At 35.3% G+C, this 17,157-nt stretch overlaps 2 protein-coding genes across 2 annotated transcripts; one reads left to right on the top strand and one right to left on the bottom strand.

Moving 5' to 3' along the window:
* Positions 1–2,272: 2,272 nt before the first annotated feature.
* Positions 2,273–2,771, bottom strand: LOC135129078 (uncharacterized). Its single transcript, XM_064056160.1, has 2 exons — positions 2,566–2,771; positions 2,273–2,519 (listed from the first exon to the last, which is right to left on the bottom strand). Exons 1-2 carry the CDS (start codon positions 2,719–2,721, stop codon positions 2,328–2,330), a joined length of 348 nt encoding a protein of 115 aa, XP_063912230.1. The 5' UTR covers positions 2,722–2,771; the 3' UTR covers positions 2,273–2,327.
* A 9,639-nt stretch (positions 2,772–12,410) lies between these two features.
* LOC135128915 (saccharopine dehydrogenase-like oxidoreductase) lies at positions 12,411–13,853 on the top strand. The gene is made up of 4 exons (XM_064055994.1): positions 12,411–12,585; positions 12,631–13,135; positions 13,184–13,421; positions 13,470–13,853. Exons 1-4 carry the CDS (start codon positions 12,411–12,413, stop codon positions 13,851–13,853), a joined length of 1,302 nt encoding a protein of 433 aa, XP_063912064.1.
* Positions 13,854–17,157: the final 3,304 nt, after the last annotated feature.

Below are 17,157 nucleotides of genomic sequence, written 5' to 3'. Positions count from 1 at the left end.
TTGGCCCGGGATTAGCGTATCCTTAGCGACATCTTAAGATATTAATACTACGTAATTATGAAATTGTTCGGGGAGCTGGATTGGCCGGTGCGGTCTGGAACTTTCCAGGAGACTCACAGGGCATTCATTACAACGGACCGCTTACTAATCATGGAATCTCTGGCTGACGAACGTCCGTAAACACCTCCATCATTCTGCGGTCACTCCAAGACGGTTGCCTCTCTGCCACGCTAGCAAACAATCGCCGAATCATTATTTCCTACTAATTGAAATTTACATTCGACCGGCCCTTTGAAGTCGCAACCCTTACGAACCCGCCAGGGATTCCGGTCGCCACTGCGTCAACTTATTTGTCTTTGTTGGGCTGACGCCGACCCAGAAATTGGGGTTTATGTTACAGAGGATTGAACTATGTAACGTTCGAAATCGAGGACTGACTACCTCATGGTCACGCTCTCTTACGCAAAAGTGGGGATATGTACTTAAACGTCTCTGATTTACAAATTCGGCTAAGACGTCCACCAGCCGGCGTTCTTATCCCGCGTTAAGTCCGTATAATCGGCAATTTTCGATGCTCGCCTCCGCTACTCCATAACTTGGTGCAAATCCCGCCTCCGGCGACATCTAGACATCGTTACTTTGCATGAGATCAGCCTGTTACAATCTATATTCTCGAAGCTTTTCCAATTTTGGAATAATCCCGATCCGGTGACCCCGCTGCCGAAGGCTTATCTCTAAGAATATGTTTCCCATTTCTGGGACATCGACAATAAGTCAAGCTTATTACGATGCATAAATCGCTAAAGGTCCATTTAAGACGGAACCAATAACATTCTTAAGACGGATGTTCTTCCCTATTACCCTCAGATAACGGCAACAAGCCACTAAACATGATATAGTGAGGGGCGGCAGACTTAACATATCGCGACCGGGATATTAAGTTACCTACATAAGATCAGAAGTGGGATCGGCCGAGAAATTTATGGGAATTGTGTGCACAAATTATTTCGTGTTTACGGGCTTTGCTGGAGTTTAGCGAGGGAATTTTTAGTCCGCCTACACCAGCCCGAGTTTATCGACAGAAAAAAGCTCTTTGGCGAAGTTCAGAATCGTCGTTCTTATTAATAAATTAGCATTAGTTTCAAGTACATTTTTACTTCCCGAGGGTAAGCTGAGCTCGACGTTTCATGACTCCTAGAATACGCAAAAATAGGTCCTCGTTTTCGTCTGACGTCTGTCCGCGTCTGTACGACAGATAATTTTCTAAACTACCGGACCGATTGTTTTCAAAACTTCAACACGGATTCATAAACTACAAGTAGAGGATAATCTAACTTTGTAATTAAATTTACTATTGTAAAAGTTGAAGATGACGTCATATCATCGTTGATGGGGATGATCAGACAATACATCCTTAGCTTGCGCTCTGGAAGCAATAAATGTAGTGAAAATTTCTAGAGTACCTAAAAGTATTCTAAAGCATTATTATGCGCAATTCTTTTAGTGGAGTTACGATCCAGCGACTGCACCGAAGCTATTTTACTCTTCCTTGTTAGGTCCGTTCTCGCATCTGTATATATCTTTTACATTTAAATGGGTATCATAAAACGGGCTTAAGAACGCGAACGCAGGGACATTAGAATAAAACAGCTTTACTCTGACAAATGGACGTGTTCATTATAATAATTACATCTTATGTATTTGTGGAGCAGGTTTGGCATTCCGGAAAAAACCGCCGGAATACAAATATCGCGTTCATTTCTCTAAGTACGCCCGAATTCCAGCTTTGTCCGTATCTCCAGCCAAGAAAGATGGGACACCTCGGAGGGATCCGCGGTCCACAATGGCCCTGCATTACATTAAAGAAGCAAACTGTTGTTGCGCATCAAAAGACAGCCTCCGGCGCTCCGGTAGGTCACTCGTCGAATAATAAATCTCCCTCGGTGAAGAAATCGCATTTGCGTGAGTAAAGAAATGAGGTGCCTCATTTTAATGTATTGTTGAAGGTACGGGAGTAAAAATAAAACGCTACAATAACTTTTAGCGACGATGTTAAACAGAACAAAATAGCGATTTTTATCTTCCATTATAAAAATAAGACGTAAAGTTTAGTGCCGGCAATACCGGCGTCGTAATAACGATTCAATTGTGCTGTTTTATATCATTGCATCGATTTCTTGTTGCCAGCGTCGTCGAGGATAATTTGGGGGAGACGGGATGTTTTGGTTCCCTTTTTGCATCAGGCGCAGGGCTTGTAAATATTCAAAAGGTGTACTTAATAAAGAAATATTTTATTTCAAACCCTTTGTGGTTGTTTTTCATACATTTTATTTTCCAGCCTGGGTTGTGGCGGTACAAAATTTAAATTCTCCGACGTGGCACACCGCTGCTACGAGAGGAATGATTGTCTTGACAATCTCGCAGACTTTATCGATAGCTGAGCTTATTTTAGCGGCGTGGGCCCCCATCGAGTTGCCGACTTGGCTGGCGACTTCCCCGAATCGCATCAGTTGTCTTCGCTACAAAAAAGGGTCAGCGCACTTAAACAATAATTTTAAAATTTACCATCCATCCGGGGTCTTCGTCTGGAGAGTTTTCGTTTTCTGGCCACTTTGTTATAATTGCGTCACTTCGAACGGCTGGCGCACAATCAACACATTTCAAACAAGAGCAGAAAATGGCGAAAATTGTTACATAGAACAACACTTTGAGATTAATCATGTTGTTGTTTTTACTGTTTAGGTTAAAATCGCAATGAGAGCGGTTTTAGAGAAATTATATAATATGAAAAGATTTGTGTAAGGAAGTGTTTTTCCGGGATTTGGTGTACCGCAAAGACAAGACGTGCTACTTCATGTCTTTATTTTGACACATTCAGTTGATAGATTATTAATTATTACATGTTAATCTTGACTTGATTTTTTGGAAAAATAATATAGAATAGGTTCTACGACGGCGATTATAGTTCACAACCATCAGGTAAAGACTGCTTACCCAAAGTCAACAGCGGATGCCCGGAAATTTTTTAAAATAAAAAATATCAAAAAATTTTTCGAAAAAACTATTTTTTGATATCAAAATTTTTCATTTATTGCTTTTTTGTTCGATTTTACAATTTTTAAACATCACAATTTTTCGTTTCTTCAATTTTTTCGATTTTCAGTTTTCAATTTTACAATTTTTCGGTATTACAACTTGTTATTTAGTTTCTCAATTTTTAATTTTTCGATTTTTCAATTTCTCCTTTCCCCGATTTTTCAAGTTTTTTATTTTTCATTTTCCGGATTTTTTAATTTTCATTTTCTCGACTATATATCACAGTTTTTACTTTTTTCTTTCTTTTACTATTTCAATGTTTTTTTTCGATTTTATAATTTTTCGTGTATTCAATTTTTCAAAATTTCAATCTCTGATTTTTGAATTTCTCGATTTCTTTAATTTATTATCAATATTTAGATTTTCATTTTTTTTTTATTCTGCTGTTTGGCGATTTTTTAGTTTCTCAATTTTTATTCATTCAAACAATAAAGACAAATTAAAATTTGAACACACTCTTAAAAAAGGTATTATTATCCACAAAAAAGAGAAATAAATAAATTTACCACATGACTGAAAACCATGGAATTTTTCTTCGCAAGTTGGACAATTTTTGGTTTCGTCAATTTTTCAACTTCTTCACTTTTTAGATTATTCGTAATTTTCGTTTAATACGTTTTCGTTTTTTCATTTTTGATTTTTCAATTTCACAATTTTGCAGTTTTTCATTTTTCTTATGCAAAAAGTTGCGAGAAATTAAAAATCTAGAAACTAAAAATCGAAACCAAATTGAAAAATCGAAAAACTGAACAAACAAAAAAAACAATGGATCGAAAAATTGGAAAGAAGAAAAAATTGGTCTAAAGAGTTTAGACAGTACTTCCCTCGCTGTCGGAAACGTGACGACTGCATGTCTATTATGTTTTTTTTTCGCAGTAGATTTCATTATTTTTTTTGAGTCACCCGGTATATGCAAATTCAAAAAATATGAATGGAATGATAAATTACAAGTACAGACTCATCATATTTTGTATATTCTAGATAGGATTTATTCGGCAAACTTTTGAGCTGACGTCATCAGTTTTTTGTAGAAGATAACCAAATATATTTTGACTAAAAATGTATTATGCTCTTTATAACCTTAAAACATTTGCAAGATTTCAAAACATTCGGTTCTGGAGTTCCTGATTAAATCAATAAAATACATTTACCCATTCATTAATTTTTTTGGGTCACCTGTATATGCAAATCCAAAAACTATGAATGGAATGATAAATCACAAGAAAAGACTCATCATATTTTGTACATTTTAGATAGGATTTATTTAGCAAAATTTTGTGGTGACGTCATCAATTTTTTAGGGGGGATGAGGAAATACATTTTGAAAACCCAAAGATTGCAAACCACCAAACAAATAAAATCACTAATCACTGATCGCTGATCGCTGATCGTGATTCGTGATTAGTGATTCGTGATTAGTGATTCGTGATTAGTGATTCGTGATTCGTGATTAGTAATTAATGATCAGGGATTAGTGATTAGTGATCAATGATCAGTGATTCGTGATTAGTGATCAGTGATTCGTTATTTTATTAGTGACTCGTGATTAGTGATTCGTGATTAGTGATCAGTGATTAGTGATTCGTAATTAGTGATTCGTGATTAGTAATTCGTGATTAGTGATTCGTGATTAGTGATTCGTGATTAGAAATTCGTGATCAGTGATTAGTGATTAGTGATTCGTGATTGGTGATTAGTGATTAGTGATTCGTCAGTCGTCATTTGGTACGGCAGACAGACGGACAGACGGACAGATAGACAGAAATGGGAGACCTATTTCTTCGTCTTCTAGGGGTCATGAAAGATCGAGAAAACGTAAAAGTAGAGAGTCGGCCGACGGACTCGATTACAATACTTCCTTTGCTTACGCTCGGGAAGTAACAACGAATCAATTCGAACAATTGGAAAACCGAAAAATTGTAAAACCGCAAAATTATAGAATCGTCAAAACTATAAAGTTGGAAATCCGTAACATTGAAAGATCGAGAAACTGGAGAATTAAGTACAGAGAAAAATTGAAAAATTAAAAATCGATAAAATTAAAAAGCTTTAAAGTGGAATAATGGAAAAATGTGGAAATTCTAAAATCATAAATTGAAGAAACGAAAAACTGAACAATCGAAAAACTGAAAAATTGAAAACTTTAAAATCGGAAAAGTTGAAAAATCGAAAAGTTAAAAATCTAAAAAGTAAAAAATCATAAAAAATTGAAACAATGAAAAACTGAAAAAATGACGAATTGAAAATGGAAGAAGTGAAGAAACGAAAAATTGTAACATTGAAGAACCCAAAATCGAAAAAAATGAGTGGATCAAAAAATTGAAAAGAAGAAAAAACGAATCAAATCGAAAATTTGGAAAACCCAAAAATTGTGAAATCGAAAAATTTCAGAATCGTCAAAAATGTAAAGAACAAAAACTGCATCATTGAAAGATCGAGAAATTGAAAAATTAAAAATCGAAAAAATGAAAAAGTTTTAAAGTGTGACAATAGAAAAATGGAAAAATTATAAAATCATAAAATTGATAAAGTAAAAAATTTTATAAATTACAATGATTACATACTGAACATGAAAACTAGAAAAATCGCAAATCAAAAATTGAACAATGGAAAAACTGAAAAATTGAAAGCTATAAAAACCGAAAAGTTGAAAATCTAAAAAGTAAAAAATCAGAGAAAATTGTAATATTGAAAAACTAAAAAAATGAAGATTTACAAACCGAAGAACTGAAGAAACGAAAAATTGAAATATTGAAGAAGTAAAAATCGAAAAAAATTAATGGATCGAATAATTGGAAAACCCAAAAATTGTAAAATCGAATAAATGAAAAAGTTTTCGAGTGCAATATGTAATTGAAAAATGGAAAAATTCTAAAATCGTAGAATTGAAAGTCATTCTTTTTTAAATAGAACTATATATATTGATACATATTTAAGATGAAAACTACAAAAACTGTAGGTAAATTAATAATTTAAGAAATGAAAAAATAAGAATCTGAAAATTAAAAACTCGTGGAACTGCAAATCGAAAAATTGCAAAATCTAAAAATAAAAAAATTCAAAAGTTAGAAAACTGAAACAATGAAAAACTTAAACTCGAAAAATTGCAAATCGACAAACTGAAGAAACAAAAAAATGAAAAATTGACAATTGAAAGCCAAACAAGCTGCGGGAGTGTTATTTACGTTGCTAATTTTTACTTTATAGAGGTTATCAGGAAACAAAAATCGAAAAAAATATTTATTATTTTTCAAAGAAGCGGGATTTGTTGTTATTTTCCCTGATATATCTATGAAAAAAAAAATGCAAAATCCTAACATACTCTTACGAAATAAACCCATACGCCGCCCCGACACGAAGCCTATGGGTTTTCTAGCATGTGCGGCAATGATGGGTGACTCATCATCGGTGACGGCGGCCGGGCGGTGTTCGCATAAAGACAAGCTTGGAGCGGGTTGCCGGAAGTCTCGATTGTGAGCTACAGAAAAACCTCGAAGCGGCGTTCGCGAACCATCCAGAGGAATGTATATATTTTGAGTAGAGGCTACCTTCGAGTCGAGTCCAGGAAATGAGAGAATGAATCTAGTCAAATCCATCCCAGTGGAGTCGGAATTATTTTGTACATAATCGTAGTATAACTGGGAAATAAATTGTTGAAATTTTTAATTACCGATAAACGTAACGCTTCAGTGCTCCGGTCCACGTCCGTTTTTTTTCTCCATTTTTTTTTTTTTAACAAAGTTCATTATAACGACAGCTACGTCAATTATGGTTTGTGCTTATTACATTTTTGTTGTTCTTCAGCATAACAGCCGCACCACGTGCTCCATTGATTACCGCAGTTGTAACTTTCGGGACTTTTCCCGCCGGAGTCCGGCAAACATCCCGGAAAACTCCGGCCTAATCCAGCAGCGCCTCATCAATAATGATCGGTGCTAAAAGCATCCCCGTAAATCGGTTTAGTTTTATGCAATATTTATTCGATCTGATGAGGTCATCGAGTGACCCTTTCGGACTCGGAATCTCGACCTACACAAAAGGGCTTTCACCGCTGATGGAGGACTTGTCTCTAATTTACAATAGGATTTCGTCGCCGTAATTAGCGGAAGCAATTACCTAATACGCAGAGCATGCATCTTCCGTCTGGTAAATTGCTCTCGACGCGAGAAAAACCCGTCCGCGTCCAGACCCGCTCCCTGAATTGTGGATTTCCGGAAAGGTCGAGGGAAACTTGTTGAAAAGGCCCGTTTAATCTATACGGATTGGCTATCTAAGACCTAAGTACAAACGAGTTTCTAATTTGCGAACTCACTCGGATAATTTGAAAGCAATTCTGTGTCGGGCATTTACGGGGTTTCCGAGGGACGGGGGCGTCGATTCCCTAATTATAACGAATGTTACCGCAGGACGATGCGAAATCTAAAATACGAGTAGATCCGGATCGGGCTGTCGAAGCTCCGAAACCGACCAACATCACTCATGCAGATTAAAAGCTCTCTCAAAGAGCGCACGAGTGCGATATCAATGGGCGGGCGGAGCGGACGCCCAGGATACCATCTTCATTTGCATACAATACAAATTATGGAATCATCGGTTCAATTTAGCGGCGAACAATGGGAAGCTGGCCCTCGGCTGCGGAACGCCTCTCGAATGAAGAGTCCGAGCTGACTTTTCGGCGGAGCGAAAGCTGATTAACGGGGAAATTGCTTTTTATAACGCGGGAGAGAGATGGGCTTTTAAACCAGCCGGCAACGGTACGTACATCAGAAAGGTAACATCTCTAGGTGAATTGTACTTAAAAACTAAATAGAGCGCTGGTTTTTGCTTTCATGTAAAATTTTGAAAGCAGAATATAATGATGATAAAGAGGAATGACGACGAACGAAAACTGAATTCATTTTTCTTTGGTAGTAAATGAATCACTGCTGAAGCTGAAATCTCTCCGATGTCAATTTCTGTAAATGTAGCTTTAGTGGTCAATATTTTTTTTCGTTAAGGTTGAAAAATGTTTGAAATTTCCAAAAATTATGATAACACAAAAACAAGTTATTCAAAGATGAAAATCGTAATAATTATATTTGACACCACCTACAAAAAAACTGGTCAAAAGATATGTCGACAGAGCTTCCCTCGCCCCTGAACAAATGCCGTTTCTTCAGTGTTAAAGTTTCAAAAAGTTGTAGTTAACTGTCAAGAAATTTAACTGTCACTTTTCTTTTCTTTTCTTTGAAAAATTATAAAATTTGTTTTTGGGAAATCTTATGACTGCTTACAGTGTAAGAGAAAAAAAGAAAGGGCCCGCTTTTGCCAAAATTTTGATGCCTAGGCGGATTCATACACCACAACTATAAGTAATGTATATATTATTGTATAACATTACATTATTTTAATGTTGAGACTTTTGAGATGACGTCACCAAATTGTTAGTGGGGGGTGGTTAGTCAAATTTTGGTAGGCGTGAAATTCTTTTAGTTTTGGCAAGGTGTTGTAAAAAGGCATAAAATGCTAAGAAGTGCCGGCATTCTTTACATGTGTATATGTTACAGCTAATATCCGAAATACGTTATTATGTATAATAACTAGATATTTTAGGAATTATGCGTAATAACTAAACTTGTCAGTTATTATGCATAATAACTGGAAATATTAGGAATTATGCGTAATAACTGAATTTTTCAGTTATTATGCACAATAACGAAAACGTTTAGGTAATATTGATAATAACTAAGAGAGGAACAGGAATTATGCATAATACCTGAAACATTAGTCATTAAGCATATTGACTAATAGGCCAGGGCCGATATTTTGAGAACAAAAAAAAATTAGAACAGGATGATACCCATTGGAAAAGGAAGAAAATATAACAAAAATAAAAGGAAAAATAATTTACGGGCGATCTGCGGTCGGGAAGTGGAAGAGGGTGAGCTTTTAAGGGTAGAAAACGGTTTTTCACGATTTCCGGCAAAACTACAAGTCCTATCGAAAAAAGTTAAATAGCAAAGTTCTAGGTAATAAAAGGATCTACAACTTTTGTATTTAGACTTTTTTTACATAACCTCAAAATTTATGCGAGAAATGCAAATAACCGAGTTTTTGATTTTTTATTTTTATCTCTCACAGAAAAGTGTTTTTTTTCACGAAATTTGGTGAAAACTTACCTAGTTATGTCCCAAACTCACTGTAATTTTTTTGATTCAAAATATTTATTTTTCCCCCTTATTTTGATTTAATATCGAAAAACCACCCTAATTTTCAATCGAAAATTCTCACGTCAAAATGTTTGCTCTTTTAAAAAATCGGCGTGCTTTTTGTTCGTTGAAATCTCTACTTTCTGATGGTCTAAAAAAAAGTATACATTACTATGGCAAATTTTCACAGGAAATCCAAAAAACGAAAAACTCGAATTCGAATTTTTTTTAATCATGTAAAATTTTGAGTTATTTATTAAAATTTATACTATAATTACTCAAAAAAAGTAAGATTCCATGTTACACTGATAAACTCAAAAATTTAAAATCCATGAAACAAACGCCTTCTGTTGGTGGGAGATTTGTCAATATGAATGATGATTTAATTCTTGCCAATTGATTTCAGAAATCTTAATTGATTCAGTGTTATATTGTCATTTTTACATTTATAAATATATTTGATTAATTGTAATAAATTTTTTGCGATATATTCTTCGTTTGCATGTTTTTTATAACAAATATTGGCCAAATTTGACAAAATTTTATCGTCTAACTAGCAGACCCAGCAAATGTTGTTTTGACATATAAATTATTTCTAGTGAATAATTTAGTAGTTAAATAAAAAATTAAATCAAAATAAATAAATAAATTATAATTAAATTAAAGTATAAATTATACATAAGAATTTATCGTACGAGAATGATTATATTCAACAGCCATCTTGAACCCTATTGCGTATCTGTGGATGAAAGAAAAAATTTAGTTTAGTTTATTGCCAAAAACAGTTTACACCATACAGGCAATCTTAGAAATTTGAATAATATCTAATATCGTTACTACAAAATGGGGGTTGGTGGTTGAAGGGTGAAAATTTAGGGTTATATGTACTTTTTGAAGCCAAAGCTTAAAAAAATAAAAATAACAAATTTTGTCCGAAAAATAACAAAAAAAAATTTTGGGTGGGCCACCCTTATCACCTAGGGTTATAAAAATAGTTTGCGACCTATTCTCAGACCTACCGAATATAGACAGAAAATTTCATAAAAATCAGTCAAACCGTTTCGGAAGAGTTTGGTTACACACACTGTGACACGAGAATTTTATATATTAGAAGACAATGAATTTACGATGTTTTTCTTTCCTTTTCCGGCAAACCCAGACGTTGCATCCCAACTAGAAAAACAATACAGAAATGCAACGATATTTTTGAAAGATTCATATTTGAAACTATTGGACGTGAAAAATAGATCTTTTACATTTCTAGAACTTGGTTTGAGAAAATAAATGTCATAATTATTTGAATTCAATTGATTCAAAAGGACCAAAATATCTTGACCCACAACTATGACAATTTTATTAGTATCTCTGGCAGTTTCTATCGAGATTTTAATTATGTCAGCATCAGCATCTTCTTCTGCTTGTTTACAGGAAAATCCTTGTGACTGTAGATTCCAAAAGTTTTTTTTAAATAAGTCAATTCGTCACGATTCTCTTCAAGTAACTCAGCCTGCACGTGTATTTTTATAGACGATGTGTTCATTCTTCTGATGGGCTAAAATTTTCCGTAGGCCATTCAGGTATGTAAGTTATCTTAAAATAGCAAAAAATAGGCACCTATGGATATAATTTAAAAATTATCCTACAACTTTAACAAAATATTATAGATGTCTTATAAAGTATTAAGTGTATTAACTTATTTGGTTGTTAATTATAGTACTCCTAGTATATTTCGATTTGCAATTTTTTTATTTATCAATGTAACATGGAATATTACATTTTTCGAGTAATTAACGTGTACATTTTAATAAATAGCTCCAAATTTTACATAATAATTAAAACACAAATTTTTGAATTCGAGTTTTTTCGTTTTTTTGCATTTCCTGTGAAAATTTGCCGTAGTAATGTATAATTTTTTTACACCTTCAGAAAGTAGAGATTTCAGCGAACAAAAAGCACACCGATTTAAAAAAAAAGCAAATATTTTGACGTGAGAATTTTCGATTGAAAATTAGGGTGGTTTTTCGATATTAAATCAAAATAAGGGAAAAAATAAATATTTTGAATAAAAAAAATTACAGTGAGTTTGGGACATAAATAGGTAAGTTTTCACCAAATTTCGTTAAAAAAAATTTTTTTGTGGGAGATAAAAATAAAAACCAAAAACTCGGTTATTTGCATTTTTCGCATAAATTTTGAGGTTATGTAAGGAAAGTGTAAATACAAAAGTTGTAAATCTTTTCATTACCTACAACTTTGCCATTTAACTTTTTACGACAGGACTTAGTTTTGTCGGAAATCGTGATAAACCGTTTTCTACCCTTAAAAGCTCACCCTCTTCCCCTTTCGGATCTCAGATCGCCCGTAAATAATGTTTTCCTTTATTTTTGTTATATTTTCTTCCTTTTCCAATGGGTATCATCCTGTTCTAATTTTTTTTCACTTATTACCATTTTCAAATGCTTCGGCACTGGTCTATAATATGTCCAGCTGATTTCAAGAAAACGGGACAAGATGAGCAATTCAGGTTCTCATAAATCAATGAAAAGCAATGGGAATATGACGTTTATATAACTGTAATTTGTCCCTTTTTTTTTAAATCAACTGTACATGTGATATGTAGGGGAAAGCGAGGCAGGGTGGGTAGCTTTTTGGAAAATATTATGCATAATTCCTGTTCCTTTATTAGTTATTATCAATATTACCTAAACGTTTCCGTTATTATGCATAATAACTGAAAATTTCAGTTATTACGCATAATTCCTAATGTTTCCAGTTATTATGCATAATAACTGATAAGTTTAGTTATTACGCATAATTCCTAAAATGTCTAGTTATTATGCATAATAACGGATTTCGGATATTAGCTGTAACATATATACAGTGTGTCGAACGAAGACACACATACCATACGTATTTAATTAAACCACACGATCGACCTTTGACGCCTTATTTACCGCCTTTTTTTAATGAACTTTACCACGGGGTGGACACTCAAAGTCACGGTCCTGCGTCAGAAGCTTAATTACTTATTTATTAAGTGCATAAAATAAAAAAAGCGACGACCTATATTCACCTTTATTTGTTGTTTATTAGCGTATTATATCGACAGAGCATAGCAGTTTAAAAATGGCACGTATCATAGACCTGGTGTTATTTGGGGCCAATGGGTGTACCGGCCAACATGTGATCCCTATACTCCATAAATTGGCCCAGGCAAAAACGCCTCCACTCACTTGGGGGATCGCCGGCCGTTCCAAACAAAAATTACAAGTTTTACGACAACAGTTCGAACAAAAAATCGGTAAGGCGTCAATATTTTTTCAAAAATCTTAACTCTTGAAAATAGGTACTTCACTGAATAATATCCCGGTCATCGTTGCCGACGTTCACAACAAATCATCTCTAATCGAAATGGCACAACAGGCCCGTATCGTTTTAAACTGTTGCGGCCCTTACAGATTTTATGGTGAGCCAGTGGTGCAAGTGTGCATCGACGAAGAAACTCACTATGTAGATATCAGTGGAGAACCACATTTCATGGAAGAAATGCAGCTGAAATATAGTGAAAAAGCTAGACAGAAAGGCGTGTATGTTATCAGTGCTTGTGGCATCGACAGTATTCCTATCGACCTAGGAGTGGTGTTTTTGCAACAAAAGTTCAATGGTACTTTGAACTCAATCAACGCGTTTATTGAAATCTGGGAAACGAAAGCCGTGAAAAGTCCATTCATGACCTATGGCACTTGGGAGAGTGCAATTCATGGGCTAGCACACGCCAAGGACCTGGGGGCGGTTCGAAAAAAGTTGTTCTCTAATAAGTTGCCCGTTTTTGAGCCCAAACTACAAGTCATGTATTGTATATACCTTAATCTTTGCTCTTGATAGAACTCAGTTTCCAGAACACGTCCCCATAAATCTAAGCTCCCACAAGGCTGGGCGGTACCTTTTCCAGGTGCGGATCGTTCCGTCGTCAAAAGATCTCAACGCTTTTTCTACGAACGAGCCAAAAAACGTCCAGTTCAAATCGAGGTCTACTTAATCCTAAAATCCTTCCGGACTATACCAAAATTAGCTATGTTAAATTTTGTTGTTCAAAGTTTAGCACAATACAAACGGGGGCAGGAACTCTTACTAGAAGTAAGTGCGTTCAGTGTTGAAACAACGGTTTTGAAGTACATTTTTCAGCATCCTGAAAAATTCAGCAATGGGGTCTTCACCAAGGGTGCCCCAAGCGAAGAAAAAAATGAGAATTCGCGTTTTACGGTTACCCTGTGTGGTGAAGGTTGGAAAGAGGGGGTTGCTCACGCTGACCATAAGCATACAGTTCCTCCAAATAAAGCGATATGCGGAAAAGTGAATGTAATCAGTCCGGCTTATGGTGGAACATGTATGTTGTTAGTGCTTTCTGGTATTATTGTCATCACGGAAACCGAAAAAATGCCCCCTGCTGGGGGTGTGTACTCTCCGGGGTACGCTTTCGCCAATACTACCCTTATTGAGCAGCTTAATCAAAATGGGGTTACGTTCGAAGTGGTCTTTGAAAAAGATTTGCTTAGTGCTAAATATTGATGTAGAATTTTTGTTATGGTTTTGTACATATAGAACAAAATTCAGTTAAAAAATTCTTACCGCATACAATTTTATACCTTTTCTCGTCGAAGTATATTAATTCTGAGCGCAGTAAACCCGCCGCCAATCTTCCCCGTTCCAAAGTTGTAATGGCTCGTTCCGGAAGCCCCGCATTTCAGATTCATGGTCTAAGTAATCGTTTCTCAAAACAACTGCTTGCGTAACCACTTAGTGCGTCGCCTTATCCCCCAGTAACCCCCATAATAACTAATAAACGAGCTGATGAAGCGAAATGTCCCTTGTTTAATAACATGCTCCTTCAAACACTTGTTATTAGAGTAATCGATTAGGGATCTTAGACACAATGGCTGACTTCCACGTTCACGTCACCGAGCGACTTCACCCCTTTCGTCATCGCGTTTCCCCATTATGAATTTACAAACTTAAACAAACTAATATCAGTTGGAGGTTGACGTAAATGGATTCGAAGCTAATATCGGGCGAACGCCGCCGCCGCCGCCACCCCCGAATAGCCAGTTTATTTCTTTCAGGCAGTCGAAATCCCACGATAATAATGAGCGCTCTCGGGAACGAGGTGGAGTATTATAATTGCCCTAATAAGGATGCAAAGCTTAAATTATTATAAAAGTTTGCTGCGGTTTGTTTTTAAATAGGATTAGGTCCAGTATTTTGTGCCCTCGCTAATTGGAGATTATTATTTTGCCAAAAGCTCGTTCTTTTGTTTTAATTGCGCGGCGCGGGGTTGGAGATAAAATTTTATTGCCGACAAAATATTACGTTTCTTGAGGATAATAAAGCACGACGTTAGTGCGGCGGTGGTGGTTCTTGGGTGAAACTTGATTTTTATAACGACGTTAATAACTCCGGGGAACAAATTGTGGATGCTTTTTCTAGTGTTTTTAATAAAGATTAAGGGGAAGCTGAGGCTGCAGATGCAACTCGTGCAATAAAACAATACCACGATTCGTTTTTAATCAAGGTGGTTTTCTTTCAATAAACATTAGAAGGTTATTATTGTGCGTTCGAGGCGAGGCTAGTTCAGTACAAATAAGTTCGCAGATTTCAGCTGTACACATCACTCGAGGACACTCGTTCCCGTGAACCCCACCCGCCCGAGGCCACGGGTGCATTGTCCCACTTCTTTTCAGAAGCCCCATTATCTTTCGTTTTCGTCATATTTCCTTCCGATTTGTTTCGTATTATTACGGTCTCCATTATGACGGGCCCATTGTGCGCAAGAACTCGCGTTATTATATAGAAAAGCTTGTTTGATACTTGATTAATTCATACACTCCATCGTGCCAGGGTGGACTTAAAAGAAAAAAGTCAAAGAAAGAGGTCCAAGACACCTCACTCCCACAACACCGAAAAACCGTTCCATTATGCTTTCGTTATTTCATTTTGTACGCCCGGCATGTGGTCTCGAATTAAAAAAAAACTCGCTTTAATTAAATAATCAGAAAGGTCTTTGTGCTGTCGTGAATGGGGAGGTGGTAAAGGAGTAGGGTTTCCTTTCTATTATTTTTCTTTTGGTCGCAGATGTCCACGGTGACGTCACGCTCCCGAGGATTCCCACACACGACACGTGTGAACCGGGCATTATTTACGTGTAATTCGGGTCCTGGCCTGAGGGTGGCACCCCTTTATGTTTCTAATTGCGACTATCTCTTCGCTGATGTATTACGGCTATCAGCTAAACGCTTATTTAGCTCATATTTTACAATTTGCTGTGTCGGTGAGGATTTATGTGCCGACAATTTTCTACATTGCTAAGCTATGTTTGAGCTTGATTTTCGGTTGGAAAAAGCGTAATTCGGTTTATTTTAACGTTGACTGCGACTCTTTGAAATTCCCCGCTGATTTCTCTAATTAAAGGAGGATTTATCGCACTCAAAAGAATACTGTTATTCTTGAGATGACGATTTTGTTTAGCGTATTTTTTAAACTAATTGAAAACGAGTTTTCTTTGACGTGCAGCGATGGGTGAATTATTACGTTTTATTATTCTTTACTTTTTGTACGTCGCTGCACTTACAAGAGGAAAGTTTGTTTAAGATTGGTTGCGGGTTTTAATTTGACGTCAAAAATTCAAAGACTGTTGATTCTGGGGGATATTGAAAACGGGCAGATAACGGAAGGATACTGAAGGGTCCGTGTAACTGTGTAGTCATTAGAACATTGCGAATTATACAGGTGTTCCAACTGTTTGGGAACATTACCCAAGGCCCTTCCGTGGAGAGGATTTATATGCTGAAAATTTCTTGTAAAATTTTCTCTTTTATCTGTCAGTAACATTTTGTATGAAAAAAAATTGGTTTTTATTTTTCGAGCGTAAACTAAGGAAGTACTATAATCGAGTCCATTGGTTACTTTCATGTTTTCTCGACGTTTCATGTCTCCCGTTTCCGGCTATCTCTCTGTCTGCCACCCATCCAGATTTTTTTAGCAGATAATCCCAGAAACTACAGTACTAACGTACTTCTCTTTTGTGGTTTGTGAATCTGTGTTGACTGTTTACCTTAGGCATCCAGAATTTTGGAAACAAAAATTAAAATTGCATAACAACATTTTACAATTTAACTTTAAAATTTCAAAATCTAATGGTTTGAAATCTTCAAACGATTTAAGGTTATCGAAAGTATTACATGGTAAATCGTTAATCAAAATTTATTGTTTCATGTCCTTTTCCCCCAAAAACTGATGATGTCATCTTATGTTTTTTTCAATTTTTCGATTTTATAATTTGTCAACTTCTAGATTTTCAATTTTTCGATATTTCAGTGAGAGCATTTTTCGATTTTTCGATTCTTCAATTTTTTGATTCTTTAAATTTTCGATTTTCCAATTTCTTCATTTTTCTATTTGTCAATTTTCCGTTGTTTCAGTTTTTCAATTTATCAATTTTTCAATTTTTGATGTTACCAAATTTTCAATTTTTCGATTTGTCTATTTCTCGATTAATTGATTTTTTGAGTTACCATTTCTCCATTTCTCTACTTTCAATGTTTCGATTATTCAGTTTTCCAATTCTTCAATTTTTCTATTTTCGGGTTTTTGGATGTTAATTTTTTGATTTTTCAACTTCGATTTAACGACTTTTCGATTTCTCGATTTTTGGTTTTTTCAATTCTTTAAATTTTCTTCAATTTTTCAATATTTCGATTTTTCAATTTATAAATTTCTCAATTTTTCGTTTTTCGATATTTCAGTGCTGGCATTTTTCCATTCTTCAATTTCTGGATTCTTCAAATTTTCGATTCCTCAATTTCGTCAATTTTCGATT

The sequence above is a fragment of the Zophobas morio genome, unplaced genomic scaffold (assembly GCF_036711695.1).
Source record: "Zophobas morio isolate AGI-343-1 ecotype UQ-CSIRO unplaced genomic scaffold, CSIRO_AGI_Zmor_V1 ptg000014l, whole genome shotgun sequence".
Taxonomy (NCBI): domain Eukaryota; kingdom Metazoa; phylum Arthropoda; class Insecta; order Coleoptera; family Tenebrionidae; genus Zophobas; species Zophobas morio.
The sequence above is the reverse complement of the archived record's forward strand: the minus strand, read 5'-3'. Positions and strand labels throughout refer to the sequence as shown.

Excerpts from the sequence above, each read along its gene's own strand:
- LOC135129078 (XM_064056160.1), bottom strand. The coding sequence starts at position 2,721 with ATGATTAATCTCAAAGTGTTGTTCTATGTAACAATTTTCGCCATTTTC. Across the intron at positions 2,520-2,565 it reads ACGAAGACCCCGGATGGATG|CGAAGACAACTGATGCGATT; the intron begins GTAAATTTTAAA and ends CCTTTTTTGTAG.
- LOC135128915 (XM_064055994.1), top strand. The coding sequence starts at position 12,411 with ATGGCACGTATCATAGACCTGGTGTTATTTGGGGCCAATGGGTGTACC. Across the intron at positions 13,136-13,183 it reads GAGCCCAAACTACAAGTCAT|AACACGTCCCCATAAATCTA; the intron begins GTATTGTATATA and ends CTCAGTTTCCAG. Across the intron at positions 13,422-13,469 it reads GGCAGGAACTCTTACTAGAA|CATCCTGAAAAATTCAGCAA; the intron begins GTAAGTGCGTTC and ends TACATTTTTCAG.